Source organism: Crocodylus porosus, unplaced genomic scaffold, assembly GCF_001723895.1.
Source record: "Crocodylus porosus isolate Cpor-Errol unplaced genomic scaffold, CroPor_comp1, whole genome shotgun sequence".
In the NCBI taxonomy this organism is placed as follows: Eukaryota; Metazoa; Chordata; order Crocodylia; family Crocodylidae; genus Crocodylus; species Crocodylus porosus.
Window position 1 is genome coordinate 10,134,990 of NW_017728914.1, and position 24,191 is coordinate 10,159,180.

General features: G+C 41.5%; 1 protein-coding gene across 5 annotated transcripts in view; it reads left to right on the forward strand.

The window, feature by feature from the left end:
• SLIT3 (slit guidance ligand 3) overlaps positions 1-24,191 on the forward strand; it is a 938,430-nt gene that overhangs the window by 628,617 nt on the left and 285,622 nt on the right. For all 5 annotated transcript variants that reach the window (XM_019534858.1, XM_019534861.1, XM_019534859.1 and 2 more), the window contains one exon: positions 13,023-13,094. In XM_019534858.1, coding sequence (XP_019390403.1) covers positions 13,023-13,094 — 72 coding nt within the window. The remainder of the gene's footprint in view (positions 1-13,022; positions 13,095-24,191) is intronic.

Below are 24,191 nucleotides of genomic sequence, written 5' to 3' on the forward strand. Positions count from 1 at the left end.
ATTGGTGCAAGAGAACTACTGTGTTAGGAGGAATGAAGGTATAATGGGTAGAGCAGCCAAGTAAACATCAGAGGTCTTTTTATTCTTCATTTGACGCTTTTTCGGGCACCTTTAGTATACTTGGTGACTATTTTAAAGATATAATTGAGTAATTTGATTTAAACTGTTGTGATTGTAAACATGCAGGTGTAGAAAAGCTGCCTGCCTAGCTCTCCCTGCTCTTGCCTGCTCTGCTATCTAGATGTTACATGACTACAGTGAGTCTCCCAGGTACCTAGAATAGGGGCATGTTACTCTGAGTGGAAGGTTGTCCTCTTAAAGTGTATTACAGGAGCAGGTTCAGGAAAAGTGTATTACAGGAGCTAGTTTTTCTTAAAATGAATAGCTATGCTAGTGTTTCCAAAATTGATTTTGCATATGACCAACATAAACCATTGTAGTAGGAGGGGCCTATAGTAGCTCTAGTAGAATAAATCCACTGTATTCAGTAATTTAAAACTGGACCCATAACCATTTAGTCTGCATGAAAATGTAGCTTTGAAAGTCTCTTCTTTTTTTTTTTTTTTTTTTAGTGGCCAGTGTTTAGAATTATTTTCAAAACTAATTTCAGTTTTAATAAAAGTAGTACCCATCACATTTGGGGGAAGGAAAAAAACAATTCTGTATTTTACTTTGTACTTTCCTCTGCAAGGTAATATAACATTGTTTTCAGTTTTGCAATAAATAATGTGGTTTAAGGCAATTTTTTATAACATCTCTAATAACTGCTCTGTAATTACCACTGGTTGGTCCTTAGGGTAGGAAAGAAGAGTTTGCCTGTCCTTTTTTGAATCGTATGGTTTTCACTGACTGATGTCAATAGGCTCTGGACAACTTTACATGTCAATTTTGTCTACTGCATTCTAATTTCATTAGGCAAACTGTGCCACTGTCTGCTTATGGTTTCTATCAAAATATATTTCTACTGTCCAGGCTTGTACTAGAGGCTCCCTCCATTGAGTAAAAGGAAATGAGAATAGCAGGGAAGATATTTCAGATTAACTGAACCATCAGTGGAGAAGATGTAAATCAGTGATTGTTGGTAAGAATAAAGATGCTTTCCTATACAGAAGCAGCCAAAGAAGAATAGGTGGTTCTTCTTTGTATGGGCATTGAAGTGTGCAGTATGAACAGGAGTATGCATGACTAGCATTGCCAATGCATACATTTTTCTTTTCATAGTTTTTGTTAAACTCCATAGGGAGCGAGCAAGAACAATAGGTCAGTATTTCCAGAGCTCTTGAAGGAAATTATTTGACATGGAAATCGTTTGGATATTAAAATAGGTAAATAATAGTTTTTTCTTTTAAACAGAATTTTTACAAAGTAGTAGTCATTTTAACTGTTTAATTAAGCCATGCTATGTGTCTTAGGTATTTCCTTATTTTCTGATTTCTGCCATGTGATTCTTCTGGCTGCTAAGCACGCGCAAATGTGCTTTGTTTTTAATAAATCAAAACATAATACTATTATAAGTGTATTCACTCTTCTGCCTGTATCATTTTTTGGCTCTTTCTGTCCAAGGTAAACTCTGTAAGAGCAGTCTTGGGAGTGTTTTCTAAGGCATCATGTCAGCTCACCAGGCACACAGATCTGGCTCTGTATAACCAGTAAGGACTATAACATAATACCACATAATCAAATTGGCTAATTTACTATAAAAGAAAGCAGATGAGAGAATTCAGAACTACAAAAAGACCAAGACCCTTTTCTGTCTATTACAGGTGTCATTCAAATATAGTTTCTAACCTTCTAGTTTACCGAGCAAATCATAGTCATATTTGTAACTTATAATTGCATCTTATTCTGTAAGCCACAATTTACAAGGTTGGCTAAATATTGCAAGGTGATGATTATATTGTATCGTGTGTGTATATGTCTCAAAAGTTCATTATGCAAATGAAAAGAAATCAGGAAAAATAAAAATATGGAATAGCAAGGCGTGAATATTTTTAAAATGTACTAATCAGTTTTGTTGTAACAGGAAGATGTTCTGTTGTGCGATTGGTATGTCTTGCACGGTTTTTCCTGCTAGCTTTTATTACATGATGGATGTTTCCACTGAAAGATATACAGCACATAGAACCCAGCTTTCAGTCCTGAAATAATATTATGGGACCCAAAGGTTGGCTCTGTTATCAAGGGGTTTGTTCAGTCTGTAAGCCTTTTCCAGCTCAGCAGTATTTGTGGATTCTGTTCCATCTGAAGCCTAGTATGTACTCAATGAAATATTAACAATAACAATCCTTTATCAATGTGGAAAACTCTTTGCACTTTTTCCATCTGTCCTTGTCTTTCATCGTTTCTTCTGAATCCTTTTCTCTATTTCATATTTATAGTTTGTACTGAAAAGATTTTAGGGAACCTTTGGCATCATGTACAAGAAAGAAACTAGATTATATGACGACTTTTTTTTCTTTCAGTTACTTTTATGTTAGGGGACACTTCCAATAAATCCAAAAATATTGTTTGGCTTAGAAAAAGGAGCATAAACCTATTTGAATGTAGTATATTTTGTGATATAATTGGCAGAAATATAAATTTACATTTTAACACTCTGCATTGCTTGTGTTATTATCAAGAAATTTGGGATCTACTGTTCAAGACCTACATTGGAGGTTTCTACCTCCATGTACAGAGAAATAGCAAACCTTTAGGATCAGATGGGATGCCAGTCCACTATGGAGTTAAAGTATAATGAGATTCCCATGTGATTTACTAAGGAGTGAGATATTCTTCCTATAATGGGGCACAATAATAAAAACAGAGATGAAACTAAATACCATGTATGCAGTATAAACTTGATTAATTAAAAGCCGTTGCTTGTTCACATGTATGAAATATAACTGCAGGCCAGTTTGTACACTGCCAGTTGGCAATTACAGGCTATGTGTTTCCCAATAGTAGGCTTCAGGTGGAACAGTATCCCCACATAATACTGAGTTGGAAAGGGCTCAGAGACTGAACAAACCCCTTGTTAACAGAACCAACTTTCAGATCCTATAAGCATTTCATTTTTTTAAACAAAGCACCTGATCCTGCACTAAAAACCACACAGGCAGACTCCTCTATTGCCCTATTGAAATCACTGGGGTACCCCATGAAATGAGGAATCTGCTGTAAAGCTTTTAAGGTTGAAGTGGGATCTGAATGTCCCTTGCCAAAGCATTCTGAACACACAAACCTGTGCATACTGATTGAATGGAGCATGCAGCTTCTCTTCATGCTTCAGCAGCAGGGACTTGGGAATTGCCACATCTCCTATTAAGCATGTCTCTTTCATTCTCAGATCTTCATACAGATGTCCCTCTGCCCACTGGAAGGGTAGAAAATAGGGTATAGAGGTGTTCTCCCCTATGATCTTAATTTACAAAAAGACTAAGTCAGGTGAATCTGGCATTGTCACAAATCATCCTTTGTCTACTCCACCAAAAATCCTCAGGGGAACTCTGAAAAGAGTGATTTGATGAACTTGGTCAGAGGTTCATTTTACCTGATGAGAGAAGTGGCAAAGCATTATTAAGCATACCTAAGAAAGCAGAATTTGGCCCTGTTTAACATTTGCCACCCTCTCTGTAAATAACTACTGCTGCTATGACCACAACAGTTAACCTATGAGAGATGTTTGAGATCCCCTCCAGTGCCCCTGCCTGCATATAGAGAGAAATCACATTGATCTTTTTCCTGCCTGTTTCCACACCTCTCCTGCAGTACATGAAGAAGAACATAGGTGAAGCCAGAAGACCGCTGCACTGAGCCAGGAGTCTTGCAATCCCCTGCAACCTTCCCCTCAGTTGCATTCTTATTTTCTACCCCATCCCAGAAACTAATAGTTGATGGTAGGAGATGATCATGGTTCCTCTTTCCCAGCCTACCAGCCAAAGAAGGGGAAACCCTTCTACCACTTCTGCTACTTGGGGTAACAGTACAAGGGAGGTAGGTGTCTAGAATAGCCTCAGTAAGATACCGAGAAGGGTTTAAGGTTGAGACTGGAAAAGGGCTGTAGAAATGGAAGCGTCAAGTTTTCTAAATTTGGAAAATGCAGTTATTAGCTTTTTAAAGCTGTAGTGTGGATAGGAGCAGGAGGTAGCTAGCTAATTTTTAAAACCGATTGGGACAAGGAAGAGAGGTACTAGCTGCCTTTTTGTATTAAGTTGAGAAGACGGATCACTAGCCACAGCTTCTCTATCCCTCAACAAATTCTGAAATTGGAAGGGACACTCTCCAGAGAAGTGGTTATCAGGACAAAAACTTTATGGAGTTGTTATGATTCATAATAAATGTTATTGTTTTTATTTAATAGGTGCTCAGACTGTACTGATGGTGATTGGGCTAAAATGCAACCAACCATATAGACAGTCAGTGCCTTCTAATGTTAATAACAGCAGCTTCAGTTAGGAAGGTATTGAAAGCTTTAAGTATGTATTACCTAAAACAAGAAGAGAGTGTGAGCAGCTTGATTCCCATGTATGCCAAAACACACACAAACATTAAAGCATTTCTGTTGTCTTCCTGATTGGGGGAGTTGGAGAGAGAAGATGGGCACAAAGAGAATCGTTTAGCAGTAAAGCGCAACAAAGGATCTTGAGAAACAGGATCGTGCATTTCTTATGGCCTCAGACTTGGCCTACAAGGTGCTGTCCAAATTATTTATTGGACTTGCTTTGTTGTGTGCTACATTAATTCCATAGTAACATTTTATTTTCTTCATTAAATTAGTAACTAAATAGTAGGTTCTGATTGTATAAGCCCAGAGTAAAACCCCTTCTGCAACCAGAGGACATTTTAAATGGTGCTTACCTTTGGATAAACAGTTGAATGCTTTTCCCTAGTAATCAGTGATGTGTAGTTATCATGCACCTAGTCTAATAGAATGGGACAGGTCACTGAAGGCAGGAAAGAGTTCAGAATCCCTAAATCAGGCCTCAAAGCCCATATGAGAGAGTTTTTGTAGGAAGAGTAAATCTAAGGCATGTTCTGTTCCTATATCAAGACCAAATGTCCAGTAGAGCTTCCTTCATCAAAGTCCTAGTGTCGGGTGAGACATACTTATTTTTCTCACTGTTTCAGGGAAAATATTGTCCCTTGTTGGGCCTGATGCTTTCTAGAGATTCCCATCATCTAGATATAGTCTCTTGTTTCTAGCCTCAAGCTCTTTATCCCACTGGATAAGATTAATTAATACATTTCCCACAACTAGCCTTGACCTGCCATCCTGCAAATTCCTGCACTCCATCCTTTTAGGCCACAGGAGTAAAGGTTGATCATTCCCACTGACCTTTAGACAGGCTCTATCTTTTCTGCCAAACAAATGAGAACCAGTGAAGTACTGATGCACAGTCATTTGATCCTTGCTGCTGCTGCTTCTACCCAATATTGATTTCAATTATTGGCCACCCACATGCTGTAAACATTCAAGAACCTTGGCATTGTAAGTAGAGCAACACTGATCCATGGAGCAGATTGGCTGTTTTACTTACTTTCACCCTTTTCCAGCTGGGAAGTTCATGACTGCCCAGTGCAAAAGGGACATTTCTGACGCATCTCAAGCAAAGCACAATAACACTGGTAGTAGAGCATGGCTGTCTGATTTGTAGACCCTATTCATTTGACAGCTAAGAATTATCCATACTGATGCTTCACTCCTCTCTTTTTTCCAAGCTAGTGATTTGTCTGTGTTATGGGTAGGCTTGACAAACCATTACACATTAGCAGCTGAGATGTTGTTTGAAATGGGAAAATTGCTAGCAAACTGCTCCATTAGTGAGCCATGTAACAAATTCTTTCTTTCCCTCAATGAAAGAGATAGCTGAGGTCCAAATTAATATGGCTGTCTCCCCCACTCTGCAGTGGGAATTACTCTTCAAGACAAATAGCTTCGTCACTCCGAAGAATGTGATCTGGCTCTATGAAAGCTGCATCAGGCTTTTTGTTTTTTATCCTTTGTTTTCCCGCCGTGGGTGTCAGTTGTACAGGCGCCAGATGAGGAGGTGATGAAAAGATTTGCACCTAAGTGAACCCTGAGATGGATTAAGATGAGATTTAAGTGCTTATTCTTTGCTAAAAGATCATTTGTCACCTTTAACTGCATCCTCTTCCATTTGCTTTCTCTGTTTTGTTTACTGACTGATTCTGGGGCTACAAAGTCATTTGAGAAAAAGGTGGTGAAAGGATTTGATCCTCTACCATATCATGTTACTAGAAGAAAAATGCATTCAAATCCATCTAGGACTTATTTGCATTCTAGACTGATAATTTTGTTAGAGTGAGAAAAAAGGAAATTGTTCTTGTTCTTTGATGTGAACTGTTGTCTAAGCTTTAAAAACCAGATTTTGAAAGGCAGATAGATCCATGCTTCGTATCTGAATGGAGGAAGGAAAAGGAAAAGTGTAACAGCAAAACTACACCTAGGAGATGCACTTGGTGCTTTTAGGCAGTAGGTGACATAGCAGAATGAAAGTGGTAAGTGAATGGATGAGCAGAAGCCCATGAGAGGGATGTACAATACCTTTCGGAAGTCTATTTATCACATCTGTCTATGCAGCTCATTCTCATGAGTTCTACTTGTTGAATGCAGTATCTTTTAAATGGCAGTACTTTAGAAAGTCAGTAAAAATGAAATATCAGCCAATAATGGAGACAAATTTTCTGGAATATTCCATTCATTTTTCAACTATTTAAAATATTGACTACAAAGCCAAACAAAGCTTAGAAACTTGAAATGCAGAAGTTGGGCTTGCTCGATTCATAGTAAAGTCTTTCCCTTAGACTCATCAGCACCTCTTGTGCTGGAACCTGATTGTTCCTTGGAGGTGTCTTATCCCATACTAAGCATTTGTGTTGTGTCAGTGTGCTCCACAGCAGCAATATGAATCACTTGTTTTTACATTTCTAAAACTATAACTGAATTGCCATTTTCAACTATTTCCATAACATAAATTTATGAATAAAAATTGTAAAGACCAAATTTTTATTTCCTAATTTTCAGTTACTCATTTATTACTCTACAGTTAGGCTGTGTTGTTATGACAAGGTATCTGCATACACTCCAGAAATACATCTTGACTAAGCCTGTCTCACTGCAATGTGTACTGCTTGTTTCTATCCCAATAACATTTAGCACAATAAGGCTTACTACACATCAGTTATTCTGCCTAATTCCTCAGAAAAGACCTTCTTAAAAACCAAGAGCTTGTTTTGGAACTAAACTGAAAATGTTCCGGCAGGTGACACCACCCTTGACTATCTATTTCAATCACAGCCCATCTGCTGCTCATTTGTGGCAAAGGGCAGAGAATTCATGGCTGTATTTCAAGTACTGCTGGCCAAATCCCTGTAAAACAACCCCCTAGAACCCCAGATTTTTTTTTTCTTTCTTTTCCTCGATTGCTTTTCCCATTATTCAGGAACTCTGGACTTCAGTTCCCAAATGGCTGTTTCATTTTCTCTGTGTGGGTATTTTTTTCCTTATTTTTCTTCCTTTCTGGGTCCTTATATTTGCATTTTGTGGATTAAAGAATTATTATTCAGTGACGCTCTCACACTTCTGTTTTGTTGATTGTACATACCTGTTTATCACATATGAAACTGCAATCTGAGTGCAAAGTGGATAGATAGGCAAATGGCACCTCAGCCTGTTCTTAGAAGTTTCTGTATATGTTGAACTTTGGGATGTGCAAGGACACAAGCTTAGTTAAGATGACTTAAATTCTGTCTAGGAGAGGCCTGTTTTCATGCCAGCTCTTGTTGTATACATTATTAATCCTCAAGGGCAGATCTGGAATTTTGAAAAGGGGGGTGCACATGGTGAGGCACAATATTATATGTAAAACAACACATACTGTCCTCAAGTTAAAAAAAAAACTAGAAGCTTTACTAATATTCTGCGGGCCTCGGGCTTTATTACTAGTTTAAGTTTTAAGCAAAAACAAATATAACTTCATTAAAAACAAACTACAAAGCTATGAAATAGGAGCTTCATTACCCAGAGCAGCTAAGAGACAGCAGAATGGCAGGTTGCTTGGTGAAATATCAAAAAAGAAGAGAGTGTCATTAACACCTGTGGAATGAAGAGTTTAGAAGGGATCAAGTAGATGGTAATGGGCCATGAAGTCAACTGGCTCTCTCAGCACTGCCTGACTAAAACTGCTGCTTCCACTGCCAGGCAGTTGATTTTAAACTTTGGGAACAGGAAGCAAAGTAGGCTGCAAGTGCATCAGTGACCCCCCTTTCTTCCCCCCAATATCCATCCCTGTTAATCCTCTAGTTGGCTGATTTGAATAATTTGTGGATGCCAGTGGATTTGTGGACATTGCTGTACAGATCAGGAGTGTATCAGTATATTTAGAATTAATTGGGAGGGTAATCTCATATTGTCTCATAAACTAAGTAAGAAGTAAAGACTGTTGCTTTTGACTACACAGACACTAGTTTACTCGCCATTCAAGTCCATTTAGTAGCTTCTTGTAGGACGACCAGTAGAGTGAAAAGTATGTTGAAAGTGGAATATTTGTTATGCACTGTAAAAACTGATCAATTTAAAGGTATTTTGACAAGTAAAGAACCATGGCCCTTATAAGTTCCCCATTCATTTTCCCTAGATCACTTAAGGCACACATTGTGCTTCTTGCTTCATTTGATCTCCTCCTTTCTCTCTCTTCTTTTCTATTTTGTTGAAACAGTAGTGAGTGTTTTGTACCTTCATCTTCTCAGGCAATTTAATTTTTTGGATTCAAAGTAGGTGCTTGCTAGGGCTGTGAGAAACTTCACCAGCTGTTTTGTTTCAACACTGTTTCAACTTGTTTCAAGCTCGAAACAGTGAAATTGAAACAAAAAGCTTTGAAACAAGGACAGTCAAAATATTTTGAAAGTCGTGAAACATTTCAAGTTTCAAAGCTGAAGTTGGGCTTGCTTGCAGGAAACAGAAAATAAGGAGATGGAGGGGGGACAGGGGAAAGGACAGTTCTGATATTGACTGTGTAGCTGGCCAGTGACTGTGATCCTTCCCTCTGGGGAACAGATGGAAAAACGGCATAAAAAGTAGCATCGTTTGAACTCAGCTGCTTTCTGTCTTTGGGTCAGTTACTGAGCTGTGTCTTCCAGCGGGTCATCAGCGTCATACAACATAGGCTATCATTCATTTCCTACTTGCCAGCCTAGCAAGTGGGATTCATCAATACCTTTTTGCTTTCTATACCTTTTTGTTTTATCATTATATTTATTGATTCCTTTCAATTTATTCTTTCCCCAAAATCCTCTTTTTGATTTTGTTAGTCTATTTTTATTCTTTTCGAATCTCTGCTCTCTCTCATAGGGTGTATTCCATTCACTGTGCAGGAAAGCACAGCATATATTGTGTATTATAATATAGAATTTATATAAGAACACATGCATACATTTATATATTTTCATTTTACTTATTGCATAAATACATATACAATTATCTGCATCTATTACATACATCAGATAACATTATAGAAGATCACCAAGCTAAAAACACTATGAAACACACCATGAAGCATGCTGGAAAGGCAGCTGGCAAGTCTTCAGAGAGGGGTGAAGAGGGAATAGAGGGAGAGCTGTAAGCCCCCCCCCCCAAAAAAAAAAAAAAAATGAGACACAGCCTCATTGCTACAACAAGCAGGCATGAGGCTTCCACTAGTTCTGCAAGCAGAGGCGATCAGTGCTGCTGCCTGTGCCTAAGTCTGCATCCCTTCCAAGAGCACTAGCCATGACTCCCACCGCCATGACAACATGCAGCCACACCAGCATGACCATCTCCTCCCCCCCATTTCATTTCCCCTAATGAGCCTTCCAGTGCCAGAGGAAGAGGTGGAGCTGGAGTGCCATAGCAAGGGAAATTCTGGAGAAGTAGGGGGAATCCTCTGAGTGCTCTACACCTCTCAAGTTTCCTCTACAATCAGGTCTCCTTCCCCAGAAGGCACTTCAGAGGAGGTTGAAGTAGAGAATGCAGAGGCAAGTGGCTCAGCTGAGTCCACTTCTCCTGTTGCTGTGCCTCTGCCTGCTGGGGGTGGAAAAGGCAGCATCTGCACATGCACCCACACCCCAGAAGCGAGCAAGTAGTGTGGTCTGGGATCACTTTGAGCTGCCAGATGATCCCACATAGACTATCTGCCTGCACTGCAGAGCGAAAACTAGCTGGGGCAAGGGAACAAAATACACAAGCACCACAGGGATGCTGATGCATCTCTGCAGGCACCACGCTCTTGCCTTTGTTCCTTAGCCTGGTACCAGTGGGAGCATGCCCAAAAAGAAGTTCCCCTCTTGCTCCAAAGCCCCCAGCCCCTCGAAACATAGGCAGGCCACCCTGGAACAGTGGGGAAAAAGGTGGACAGAAAGATGAGTGCATTGCAAAGGTGAGGGAGATCACCCAGACCACCGGGGAGATGCTTGCTATGGATGGTCAGCCCTTCTCCTTAGTTGAGCAGTCAGGGTTCAGGCAGCTCATGGCGCTCATGGCCCTATCATGCCTGCATGAAGCACCTTCAGCAGGACCGTGGTGCCCTTTCCCTGTATGAAACATGCAGGGAGTACTTGAGGGAGGAGCTGCACAAGGCAGGTCTGCAGGTGGCCTTATACTTCACCTCAGACATCTGGAGCAGCTGGGGTGGAGATCATGCCTACCTCTCCCTCACAGGGCACTGGTGCAACCAGTCAGGCCATCAGTAGGCTCTTCTTCAAGCTAAGGTGATGGATGAGTCCCACACGGCAAGGGAGATCATGGGGGCCATGAAATGCTTGGTACAGGGGTGGCTCATTGGGCAGGGCGAGCTTGGCTGCAGGTTCATGTTCACCAACAATAAGGCCAGTATGGTTAAGGTGGTCCATGATGCCAACTTTGTTGGCATCTGCTGTGTGGCACACAAGCTGCACCACATAGGAATACCTTGGAGGGAGACAGGGGTACTGGAGATGGCGCTGTCACTACCACCCAGCTGATTGAATGCCATCAGGTTTTGATCTGCTCACCTTGTAAGCCTGTCAAGGTCAGCCTGGATCACCAGGCTATCCTCTAAGGTAACCACACTTCCGCATAGCTTTGTGTCATCAACGACCTTGCTCAGTCTGCTTCTGACAGCCACAGTAAATTGGTAACTGTGTCATTACATTTATAATCTCCTTTTTCATTAAATGTGTGGGGCAAGACTGGTAGAGGGACCAACGCTTTTGAAAAACAAGAGCTTAACTAAGAGTTTGGTTTCAATATCAATCTGGGTAATTTTGGTTGATCATATTGCAGTTTACTTTTACTCTTTGAACTTTTAAGTTCATTGATCCTCTTTCTGAGCAATCTAGGAGCATTTTTTAAAATCTTAGACATATTTTTGTGAAGAAACTGAAATAGATCCTTATGCTTTTCCAAGTCTGTTTTGCAATTATGTGGTTTATTTTACTGATAATCTCACCTATGGTGTTTTATTCAGAATACCTTTTTCATTATAGATCCTAATAATTTAAGACAGTAAAAAAGTGTTCTTTTTTTTGTTTTCCTTCATCTTGTGGGGCCCTGCTTTCATTCTTTAACTAGCATAAAAAGAGGCAAATAGTCTATATATTTTATGCAGCATTATAATTTTTGAAAGTATATTAGAGATATTAATTCACTTTGGGCAGGTACAGATGTTATACTTTAATCAATATAAGTGGTCAGCAACCAGAAGTTTGACACACACAGACTGGTTTTAAAATGGAGGAACCCAGTCTAAGTTTTGTCAACCTGTCCCCACCCCCACCACTCCCCAGAAAGTGCAGATATGTGTTCTGTTTGCTACTGATCTAAACTATGCTGCTTACAGAAAATCGTGTAACTTAGATTGACTATGCCTTGGGCTTTTTGAATGTCTACCTAGTCTTTACGTGTTAGGCTGCAAGTGCTATTCCGACTTTATGCATGGCAGAACAGATATAGAAACTAAAGGACTTACCTGAAGATCACATAGTCAGGTCTGCAACTTAACAGTTCCTTGCTCCACCACTGACATCCTTACCAATGAAAGAATATGGTCTTGTGGTGTGCCCCTGGAGACAATATTCTGTCTTTAATTTAAGTGACCATGGAAAATAGAACTTGAACATATTACCATTTCACCTTGCACTCAGATGCAGCTGCACCTCTCACAACACATAGGCTGCTCCTCCCACCACTCAAACAACACAGCAGCAAGCACCCAGACACTCACCAGGCATGCTTCTAACATGCAGAGGGGATATTGGTCACTCTGAGCCCTCATTCACTCTGTACTCAATCTCACCCACAGCTGCTCCTCCATGTCCGTGCACACGACACTCATGCCCCTTTCACGTGGCGTGCTTCAATAGACATGGCCCTTAGCTGAGCACTCAAAAGTAACTGTTTTATCTCACAGGCTTCCCACCCTAACTGAGGCATTACCATGCATGCTCCAATCTCAAAACTAGGTCATCTCTTCTCCAAAGGTGAAGAGTTCACCTCTTCTGTTCCACCAACATACAGAGCATGTGAGAGACCTCAGTTTCCCCTGGCCTATTTAGACTTCAGTCTGCAATTCATATGTAATAACTATGTAGAGGAGGAGTTGACAATATTCTGCTTTCTCTTTGATTAGACAGCATATTCATATTCATATACTTACAAAATATTTTATTTCTATTGGCCCTAGAAATGCATGTAGTAGTTTGAAAAACATCTATTGTGAGAAAAGGAAACTGGACTTAGATCCCACAGAACTAAATTTTCCTATTTATATTGAAATACATTGTAGGTTGGTCTTCCTTTTTTTTTGTGTGTGTAGAAGTTTAATTTGGCCAGCAAGATGAATGCTTCCAAAAAACAAGAAGGTTATTTGTACAATTTTAGTAGCTTTCAGAAGAAAATCTGTTTCAAATGGAGTTTTATCTTTGTACAAAAAGTTATTAGAACATTTAATGTTATTTAAGTTTCGCAGTCTTATAGTTAATGTTTTTATAACTCTGTTTGTTTTTAGACGCTTGGAACAGAACTTCATCAAAGCCATTCCCCCAGGAGCTTTTTCGCAGTACAAGAGACTTAAGAGAATGTAAGTTTAAAAGCAGGACTAAACTTTCTAGATTAATACTCATAGCTTGTACTGTTTTCAATTTTGCCATCTTTATTTTACAAACACAGGACCAAATGCTGTGCTAAAGCCATTGGGAGTTGAATAAGTAATCTCTCCTAAGTGTAATTCTGCAGGGAATTTAGGCTGCTTATCAGTGCATGATATCCTTAGTAACACTCAGATTCGCTTCTCTGTCATGTAGCATATGAAGTAATTAGTTGTTGTACTCATTCTTTGTTTCTAAACAGACTCCCTTTCCTCCAAGATGATTTTAAGTTATAATTATGTTGCTGGCATCAGATTGGTTTATTTGCCACTGTCTATAGCATGTAAAATGTTTCCTTAAAAAAGTTTGAATTTTCCTGTGCTAAACGTCCTTGTATTAAAAATATTTTTGTGACAATACATTATCCCAGAAATACATCCTCTCTCTCATACCTCGATCTGCCAATATAATTCAAGACGCCTATTCTATATACCAGGGGTTGTCAACTGGGGATATGTGTGCTGCTGAGGGTACTTTGAAAGGTCCCAGGGGGTACATGGGGGCAGGCAGGGACAAGGTGCAGCCACCCCATGCCACTGCCTCACAGGAACAGGCCTGGGGCAAGGTGAGAGCAGGGCCACGGAGAACCTGCGTTGCCACCACTGACCGCACCCCTGCTCCACATCTAGCCACTGTCCCCCCCACCAGGGTACACTTACTAAGAAGGGGGCTGCTGTGGGTATACATATTTTAAAAGTTTGAAACCCCCCATTTTAAACTGAAGCCTTATCTATAAACTTCAATGTAATTACCATGGGTTTACATCATTGGTAAAACAGACCATAATTACTCCCTATAAACACACACACCTGTGCGAGCACACAAACTAATAAAAGTGAGGCTCTTTCTTCACTGTTTAAAAATCAAATGGTAGTTGCTGCTCATCCAAGAGGTTTGAATTTGACAGTGCTGGAATCTTTAATCCTCTTCTGACGGTAATAGTGTAAAGAGACATAGTTAGCTGTGTTAGTCTGAAGGCAAATGGAAAGCAGGGTAGATTTGTTCCTTATAGACTAACGAAAGTAGACCTATAAATCTATTTATAGCACAAGCTTTTATGAGCTAAAGTTTACTTCCTCAGATGCTGTGAAAGGATATGCAGAAAGCAGAGTATAAGGAGGAGAAAGAATTTAGAATACAAAAGACAAGGCAGGATGTGAGAGAGAGGAGGAAAGGGAAAGAGGGGCAGTGCTGTCAGAGACAAGCAAACTAATATTAAACCCATAGGAACAAAGTGATCACCAAAAGTATCCTAGGTAATGGGATAAGAATTCATGGTCTCTGTTCAAACAATACTTAACACAATCCAGTCTGTAGATGTTTTCTTGTTCTGCAATTTCCTATTCAAATTTGTTTTTAAAAAAGTTTATATGAAAACAGTTACCCTCAGGTCAGCAGTGTCCAGGGAGGTTAAAGTGTTCCGCCACTGACTTAGATGTCTTTCTGCAGCTGATCTCAAAGCAGTGGTCACTCATTCTGTAACATGGGGATCATTCAGTCTTTTCAGTGTAGACAGCAGAGGGAAGCGTACTGCAAGCAGGTGATATGGCATTGGTGGAGTTACAGGTGAATGAACCTTGGATGTTATAATCTGTTATTCTTTTTAGTGATGATGTCATCCAAATTGATGCTTGAGCACAGAAGGCATTTGGGTCCCTTGCAAGTTCTGGTGCCAAAGTAAGACTTGGAGTTAGGTAGACTATTGCTTGAGAGATACCATTTCAGGTTGGAAGGCTGTCTGTAAGCCAGGACTGGTTTGTCCTCCATGACTACTTTGAAATGGTCATCCTTTTGCAGGAGGGTTTGGAGGTCATTAATGATATGTCTAAGTTGTTCAAGCCAGGGCGTGTAGATGATGAGTAGATTGTCTCTGTCCCAGAGTTGGTACAGTAGCAGGTCATAATGTGGTTTGAGTCTGACTTTGTTGATTTGAGTGGTTACAGTTTTGGGGTTGTATTGAAATTCTAAGAATCCCTAATCTGTATCCTTAAGATATGTATTAGGGCTGTGCAAAATTTTGCTGAGTGTTTTGTTTCGAAGCTGTTTTGATGTGTTTCAAGCTCGAAACAGCGAAATCGAAATGAAACAAAAAGCATCAAAACAGCTTTGAAATGAAATGAGGGCACGCAAACCGTTTCAAAAGTTTTGAAACATTTCAAGTTTTGAAGCAGCCTGATGGTGGGAGAGGCAGGGGAGAGCCACGGCTGCGCTCTGAGCGGCTCTGCAGCCCCATGTAGTTTAGCCGGCAGGGAGCACAGCCCTGGCTGTCACCGCCTCCCGCGACCAGGCTGCACTCGGCAGGGCTGGTGGAGCCGATCAGAGCGCAGCCCTGGCTCTGGGTTGTGCTTCAATCAGCTCTGGCAGCCACATGGAGCTAAGCCCAGTGGCAGGAGACAAAGTGCAGCCCCGGCTATCCCTGCCTCTGCCACCGGGCTGCACTCCATGGGGCTGGTGGAGCCGATCAGGGTGCAGTCCGGCAACAGGAGGCAGGCAGAGCCAGGGCTGTGCTCTGATTGGCTCCACCAGCCCTACAGAGCACAGCCTGGTAACAAGATGGGGAGAGGCAGCACTGCCCTCCGATCAGCTCCACCAGCCCCACGGAGTTCAGCCTTGTGGTGGGAGGTGGGTAGAGCTGGGGCTGCCCTCTGCCTCCTGCCACTGGCCTGAGCTCCATGGGGCTGTGGAGCCGCTTGGAGCACATCCCGGCAGCAGTAGGCAGGCAGAGCTGGGGCTGTGCTTCACCTCCGGTCGCCATACTGAGCTCCATGGGGCTGGTGGAGCTGATCAGAGTGCAGCCTGGCGGCAGGAGGTGGGCATAGCTGGGGCTGCACTCTGATCAGCTTTGCCAGCCCCATGGAGTGCAGCCTGGCAGCAGAAGGTAGGCAGAGCCAGGGCTGCTCCACCTCCCGCCACCAGGCTGAGCTCTATGGAGCTGTGGAGCTGCCTGGAACGCAACCCAGTGATGGAGGCAGGCAGAGCCAGAGCTGCACTCTGCCTCCCACTGCTGGGCTGAGTGCCATGGAGCCCAGTGCCAGGTGTGGGCTGTGCCAAGTGCCAGTCCCAGGCGGCTGTGGCAGCCTCCTGTCATCCAGTACATCCAGGGGCCTGCACCCCCATGAGGAGTCTGGCATAGCCCTGCAGCCTTCCCAGAGGTCCAGGCCTCTGGATCTATGCCCAGATGGCAGGAGGCTGCCACTGCTGCCTGGGGCCAGCGGCAGCATCAGTCTTCCCTGGCTCTGGGTGCCTCCTGTCATCTAGCACAGATCTGGGGGCCTGCACACCTGGGAGGAGTCTGGCACAGCCCCGCAGCCTTCCCAGGGGTGTGAGTCCCTGGAACTGCATGCCAGATGACAGGAGGCTGCCACTGGCGCTAATGTCACAAAGGTTGCTTTCAAGACTTTCAGGTGCAGTCTCCAAGAAACCTCTCCACCTATCTCCTTGAAACTTGGCAGGCTTCATGCCTTCAGAGGGGGCTACCATCTCTTCAATTGGCATCCAAATCAGACAACAAATGACAATATTTTAGGTATTTTCATGATTCCAAATGATAGCCTATGGGCATAATGTCGAAACAAGTCTAAACAGCTAAACAGTTTTGACAAAATGAAACGGGACCATGCTTCAAAATGAAATGATGAAATGAAACACTGTTCTGTCAAAATGAAATGATGGTGTTTTGCACAGCCCTAATATGTATCGCATTCAGTGGGATCAGAGCAGATACAGTTGTAACACAGAGCTTGGCTGTAAGTGATGGATATAGTTGTGTGCTTAGGATGCAAGCTGGTGGCATGAAGGTAGCTGTGGCATTTCGCTGGTTTCCAATACAGTGTTGTGGCATGTGGCCACAAACACTCACTATAGTATTGTTGGGTTGAGTCTTCCAGGAGTAGTTTGATGGATGGTGTAGAAGTTACTAAAGTCTTGATGATATTTCCCTAGTGATTCCTTCCCATGTGTTGTCCATACAGTGAAGATGCCATTGATGTACTTTAGGTAAATTATGGAGATGAAATGGCAGCTGTGGAGGAAACAGATTTCAAGGTCTGTCATAAACACTGAGGGGCCATATGTGTTACCATTGCAGTCCCATTCGTTTGCAGGTATAGAGAGTCCTCAGACTGGAAATAGATGTGTGAGGCGAAACCAGGAGAATGTAATAGAAACTGAAACAGTTTTCTTGTTGAGGAAAATGTACTTTATGGCTTGTAATCTCTCTTTATGAGGAATGTTGGTATGACATCCATGGTAGCTAATCTGTTGTTAGCTAGAAGCTTGTCAATGGAGGCCAGTTCTGCAAGACATCTGTGGTATCTTTTAAACAGTTGGTAGCTCTGGTGGCATATGAGAAAAGGATAGAGTCAACATAGCCAGAAACTCCTTCCATGATGATGTCAACACTAGAGACAATGGGACATCCTGGGTTGTCAGTTTTGTGTATCTTGCATATTAAGTAAAAGTTGCCTGGCCTGGGCTCTGCAGTAATCCTCTCCTGTGTTTCCCGAGGTAGATCCTGTAAGGGTTTATCCAGATCCTTCTGGTATTGAACTGTGGGGTCCTCTGTCAGTACAACCCACATAGTGGCAGAACAAGTTGTTTCTAGATTGCTTCACTGTCACGTCAGTGTATAGAAACACTCCTAGGAATAAGAAACATAATTTAGTGGCCCTGGCCCATTCCAAGATTACTCATGAAAGTACTGCTTATCTTTGTTTCCATGAGAAGAGCACTATCTAAGGGTAAGATTGACCCCATCTGTTCACTCCTGCTAAGATACAGAACCATCAGTTAGCTGTTGCTTTTGAATACTGAAATGTTGGCTTTGGGTATGAAGCTAACTGTCTTACCAATCCAATCACCCTTCCCCATAGTTGAGGAGTTGTAAATATAGATCTTAATATTTAAAAGATCAAGTCTTCAGTCTCATAGATTTTCTATTCTTCTGTCTCACTTTCAATATAGCAGTATGTATTTTTAAAGCGGTACTGTATTAGATAGCAAGACAGTAATTTCAATGACAAATGACAGATCCCTTCTGAGTGACCTAACCTGCCACACTTTCATTATTTAAGTTACTACTTCAATTCTTTCTGAGGTATAATTAATTTTAGAACTTGACAATGTTTTACTGTCCTTTAAGTTTTCATGTTGGGTGAATTCCAGCTTTATAGGACTTAGGGAAAAATCATTTTCTATATCTTGGCTAGCTATTCAGAATCCAGGGTTATGCTTATTATGAAAAAGATTAACAGTAAAGGATTTATCTGCTTACTGCAAGATTCCATTAGCAAGATACATTAATAGGGTTTTGGAACACTATTGGCATAGGCTTTGGGATCTTCCTTGAAAATACTATTAAATAGCATTATTAAAAGGAGGACTTTGCCATTTAAATTTACATATAAATATAAATGTATTTAATAAATACAGAGAAGACCACCCTTACTGCAATTCCTGGGTTTAGTGCTGGCCTTATTACTATAAATGCAGCTACAGTTAGACAATGTGTCATGATGCCAGATGACAGTGTTACATAATTTATCCACTTCCAGTCAAAAAAAATCCCCAAGTGATCCACACAGTATATCAGTGCTTACATAAATGATGATAGCTCAAAGAAAGAATCTAAGATCAGTAGATGTTTTGGTCAGACATCTATAGCAAAAAATGTTTTATTTCTCTGCTTAACTATTGGGTTGGGCTGTCTCCTGATCAAGGCACCAGAGCTGTTGTGAAATGCTTGTCTGTACCACTCCATGTTCTCTTCTATACAATTTAGTAGAAGGATATTTGTCCCACTGTTGATGGTGGTTACCTACATCTTCCTTTAACATTGCAAGATACCAGCCTTATGGAAAGCAAAAATATGGATGTACTTTTGTCAAGAAATAGCTCTTAATGCTGAACATTTCAGCAATCATTTCTCTAGTATTTTGCCCCTACAAGATTGTGGTAAGGCAACTCTGGCATCATCACCGTCTTTGTTTTTTCTTAACCCTTTCATACTCATTTTAGACCTGTTAATGATAGGGCATGAAGACTATACTGGTTTAATTGGCTGAGGATGTAATTTAAGGAGAAAAGTTAATGGGTTCTTGTTGGTTCTTTATATCAAGGGTCTTTGGGCATGTTTACATGTGCTCCAGACGTAGGGGGTGGGGTGCTTTAATTAAGTGACTGCAGCATCTTATGTATTAGCATCCTCATGCTTTGAAATGGCAGAGGGGATACTTTAACTAAGTGGGGATGCTGATAATTAGCATGCTAATTAGCTCCAGCAGACTTCTGCTCCAACGTGTTATAATTATAGAAATTAGTTCTTGTGTTAGAAATAGCTGGTTAAGGCTTCTGCAGTTGAGGCTGAGACTAACACCTGAAATGACGGTAGTTTTATATTGTGGAAGCTTTATATGGTATTTATGTTTTTATTTCATTAGTTTGCTATTTAGACTGCATATTCATAGTTTATGTGCCTGGTTATTCAGGTTCCATCAGTACCCAAAAGTCAATGTCCATTGGCAAAAAGAATCCCATCTTTCATCCTTGCCTCCACACAGAGTAAACAACACAAAGCTCCGTTTATCTCTGCCCCTTCTTGAACTCAGATATATGGTTGAGTGATCCAAGGGATTCAAAGTTTATGGCAGCCTCACTAAGCTTTCTCCTCCCAGTTTATTTGTGCTGTTCAGTTGCTTTGACCACCAGTATTTATAGCCAAGTGTTTTCATCCACCTGAAAGGTGGTATGTCTATCCCACGTATACTCACTGCTTGCAACAATGGTGTTTGGTGTTAGCACTTCTTTTGATATCTGAGCAGTAAATCCATCAAGTTTTTAACAATGACCCAAATAGTATTGCAGTGACTATGTCAAATGTTTGGTTTAGGAAAAACAAATCACCTTATGTCCTATTTAGAATGTTAAAGCTACTCAAATGTTGTTCACACCTTATCAGTGGTTTTGAATTCAACTAGGTCTAAAAATGATCTCTGGTTTCAAAACCTCTTAGGCTAGGGACAGACATTCAAAAAGCATTAGCCTGAATTGATTCAATCTTTGCAGGTTAGTCTAACCTGGCTAGGCTGAATCACTTTGTAACTGCACAGACATCCCAGAAATGCAGGCACATGGCTGCAGTGGCTCAGGCTACAAGCTGGGGAGCACTAGAGCAGCCTTCCCTTCCCTTCCACAGGGCTGAGTTGAGGGGACTGCGTCAAGATTAGGGAGGGGATACCCCCCCCAATAACAGAGCATTTATCAGCTCTGTTATCAGCATTTATCACCACATCAGAAGACAAACCGCCTCTCTCATTAGTTCAAACTTTTCTTAAACAAAGAAGGAAAGGAGGGACATTACCAGCTGAGCTTTGATTCGTTCCAAAAAGCCCTAAACCAACACTGCTGTCTGCCACAGCATGGACTGTAGCCAGCGTGTGGTTTGCTAGTTAATGCTGAAGTGTCTGTGTAAGGCAGAGGGGGTGGGGATCCCTGCTTAGCAGGGAGTAGAGAGGGGAGGGGGAAAGCAGGAGGAAACCAGGCTCTGGTTGCAAGTCAGACTCTGCCTGCAAATCTCTGACAGAGGTTCAGCTAGGGAGCAGAGGGGAAAGGCCAGGCCTGCTGTGCAGCAGAGAGCCCCGCCCAGCCCAGAAAGCATGCCGGGATGCTTAACTTAAACCAGCAAGGGGTCTGGGACAGACATTGCATAAACCAGTTTGACACAAATCAATTAAGTCTGATACTACGTTCAACCAGGTTTATCTCAAACCAGCTTCACCCATTTTCAAACTGGTTTATGTGCACTGAGCGTCTGTTTTGTTACAGGTTTAAACCAGTTTCTGATCACTTAAGCTGGTTTATGTGTAATGCCTCTTCCTAGCCTTAGAGACATAGTAAAGAAACTTAAAGCAGTTTCACAAGTCATGCAATAAAGCAGTGGGTATCCTTTCTTCCCTGCTGCAGCAGCAGAAACAATTTGCACACCTATCAAGTAACAGTGCAGCTACCCTCAGAAGTGTGTTAAACAACTTTTTAAAAAAAAACAACCTTTTCTGTCTTGTTATAGGCAGAAGTTGATGAGAATATGAGGAGACTAATGAATTCCCTGCTTGGGTGGAATCCTGATCAGCTGATTAAAATCCTTGCTAAAGAGCTACAATTCCACTGAGTGATTCTAGTGATATCCTAAACTAAGGAAGTTAGCCTTGTATGACCTACATTGACTCATTAATGCAGGGTTAGGAAAACTTGTACCTGTTCTTTCTTGATGGAGATCAAGTACTAGGGTGGGATGAACTTACCAGAGAGCAGCAGAACATAAAAGAGGAAAAACTTAATTGAATCCTCATGCCTCAATCAAGGCATGAGGAGATTCAGCCTCACTATCTGTGCAACAGCACTGGAGCTTTGTCTCTAATGGAAAGGAAATGATGTGTCTAATTATCTTCTAATGCTGAACATACAGTATCTGCAAAAAGCGGGTGAATTGCATCATCCAGCATGGCATTTATGCAAGTTCAGGCACCATTTGTTATATTCTCTACTAAAATGCAGAGGAGGGGGGCTCCTTTTTCACTATAAACATGGCAAGTGCAGAATAAGGCTGGATTCAGATGTTTGTTTCCAAAATTAGGCATCCTGTTCATATGTTTAGACCTGATCAGTTAATGCATTGCTTCGTACTATTGTAATGGTTTTAAAATTATTATCTAACACAGGATAAAACAAGCCTCATACCAAGAAGTATGGCTGCTCCTGTGAAATTTTCCATTTGAATATGTATTACTAGTCAAAGCAGCAAATATTAACAGACTTACTAAAAAGATTTGAGAAAGTAGGAAGCAAAATAGTTATTTTATTCCCTGTTCTCAACTTTTGGCTATTAAAACTGTAAAGAACTACATAAACATAAACTCTCCCTGTCAACAAAAATTTAAAAAATGCTGAAACTGGAAACATTACTAAATCACAGAGTTTGTGTCTTGAGATCCTTATAAGAGAGGCCCACAGAAAAATCAATTATATAAGGCACTATATTTGAAAACAGCTGTAAGAGTTGTTAATTAAAATGTTTCTAATATGAGGTAAGCGGAGGAAGTTTACCTAATGTTTGTTATAATTTAAATACCTGTAAAATGGAAGACCTTGTTAAATGCATGCTTCAGTGTAGACGTTACAACACTGCAGTATTAATTTCAGAAGTCCATCCATGGCTTTGAGTTCTAGGAGACAGAATAACAGTGGAAATGTAACACATGAAGAACTACATAAGCTGGTAACATAAGCTGGCACCAGCATCAGTGGAGTGGGACTGCTTACATGATAGTCATGCACATACATGCATAAGTTATGTGTATTGAATATGGCCTTGTTAGCATATTCACTACATGGTTGTGTTCTAATTGGAATAAAGCAGTAGCTTTCAACCTTTTTTCATTTGCAGACCCCTAAAACAATTTGAATGGAATTGTGGGCCCCTTTGAATTGTAAGTGTGAGCAGTCACATACTTTTGATTGATCCTACTCTTCTCTCACAGACCCCTTAGACATAGTCTGCAGAGCCCCAGGGGTTTCTGCAGTCCACTGATTGAAAACCATTGGAGTAAAGGTTTTTTGAGTTTTGTCTTTAACGTTTTAGCATAATTTGGTCCTATATGAAAAAAATGGAGCTACCTTCATTTTTTAACTTAACCTTTTCACAACAGAAGCACACTTCAGAAGCTTGTTCCTACTCTGAGACCGTGGCCTTTGGTCCTTGCCCCTCCATGGTTCTCTGTGGCTCTGACTCAGGGAGGTAGCATCCAACTCAAACCCTGAGAGAGGGCCCTCATCTTGGGGTGAACCAGTGCAGCCCACAGCTGTTCTCTTTCTAGTCTCTCCAGCTCCCCAAAGCTTCTCCATTTCTCTCAGTTCCCAGACTTTTCTGGGATAGCAGCTTTCAGGCTTTTCTTCCAGCCTGCTCTCCCTTTTGTCATGTTTATCCCCTCTGGATACCTCCTGGGTGTCGACCATCTCACCTTTGTTGATAGGTCAACAAAACTATTCAAAACTGTTGATGCTAAATGTCCAACAGGTCTCAACCTGTAGGTAACCAGCATTGGCACTTATCCCCTCCTCTGTATGCAGGCTAAGGAGGCAAACTGAGTTGCACAGTCTTATTGTAACAACAGTGTGAACACAGGGCACTGACAGATGTGCAACTTCCTACTCTAATTCATGGCGCTTCACAGAAAGCGGGGAAGGGTGGAAACTGAGCTCCACTTTGGAGCCAATCAAGTGGAGGATCTGCCTGCCTGCAGCCCCTCTCCCCTAGTCTCAGTCTTTCCCCTCCCCGCCCCCCCGCTAGCTCTGGTACCGTCTGCAGGAAGGGAGAGGGAATGGGGGAAAGGAAGGGAGCTGTGGGTTGGGGTTTGCTCAGCCTGAGCTGGACAGGGAGGGTGCTTGGGGGAGGCCATGAGATGGGTGTGCTCCAATCCACCCACCCTTGCCTCCAGCTCAAGCTGGGCAAACCACAGCCTGCAGTTCCTTCCCCATGCCCCATCTTCCCTTTCTGCAGACAGTATAGGGGGTGGGGATGGGCTACATCAACCCACCCTCAATCATGCACAGAGATTGACAGAAGTTCCCTGAGGTGCTCCACTTTGTACCTCATTAGATGAGAGTTAATTTGCTGCGCCATCAGCAGGGAACCTGGTTTTCTCTTGTTAAAAAAAATCCCCAATTTTCAGTTTAACACCCCCCCATCCACATTTTTCTGTGATTTAAAATGAAGCACCACTAATATAGTGGGAAAATGTGGAATTTGTTATTAGTTTTTTTTAAATCGAAAATTAGGATTGGGGTTTTTTTTTAAATCAGAGAAATCCAGGATCCCTGGTGATCAGCCACTCTTGAAACAATCTCCAACCATGTACGTGTTATAGCACAGCTGTAGAGCTCTTTCAGAGCGCTGATCACATGACAAATGTCACTTCTGTCCACAGTTAACTCAGAAATACCAAGTAAAGCATATAGTCTGTCACACCATAATGGCA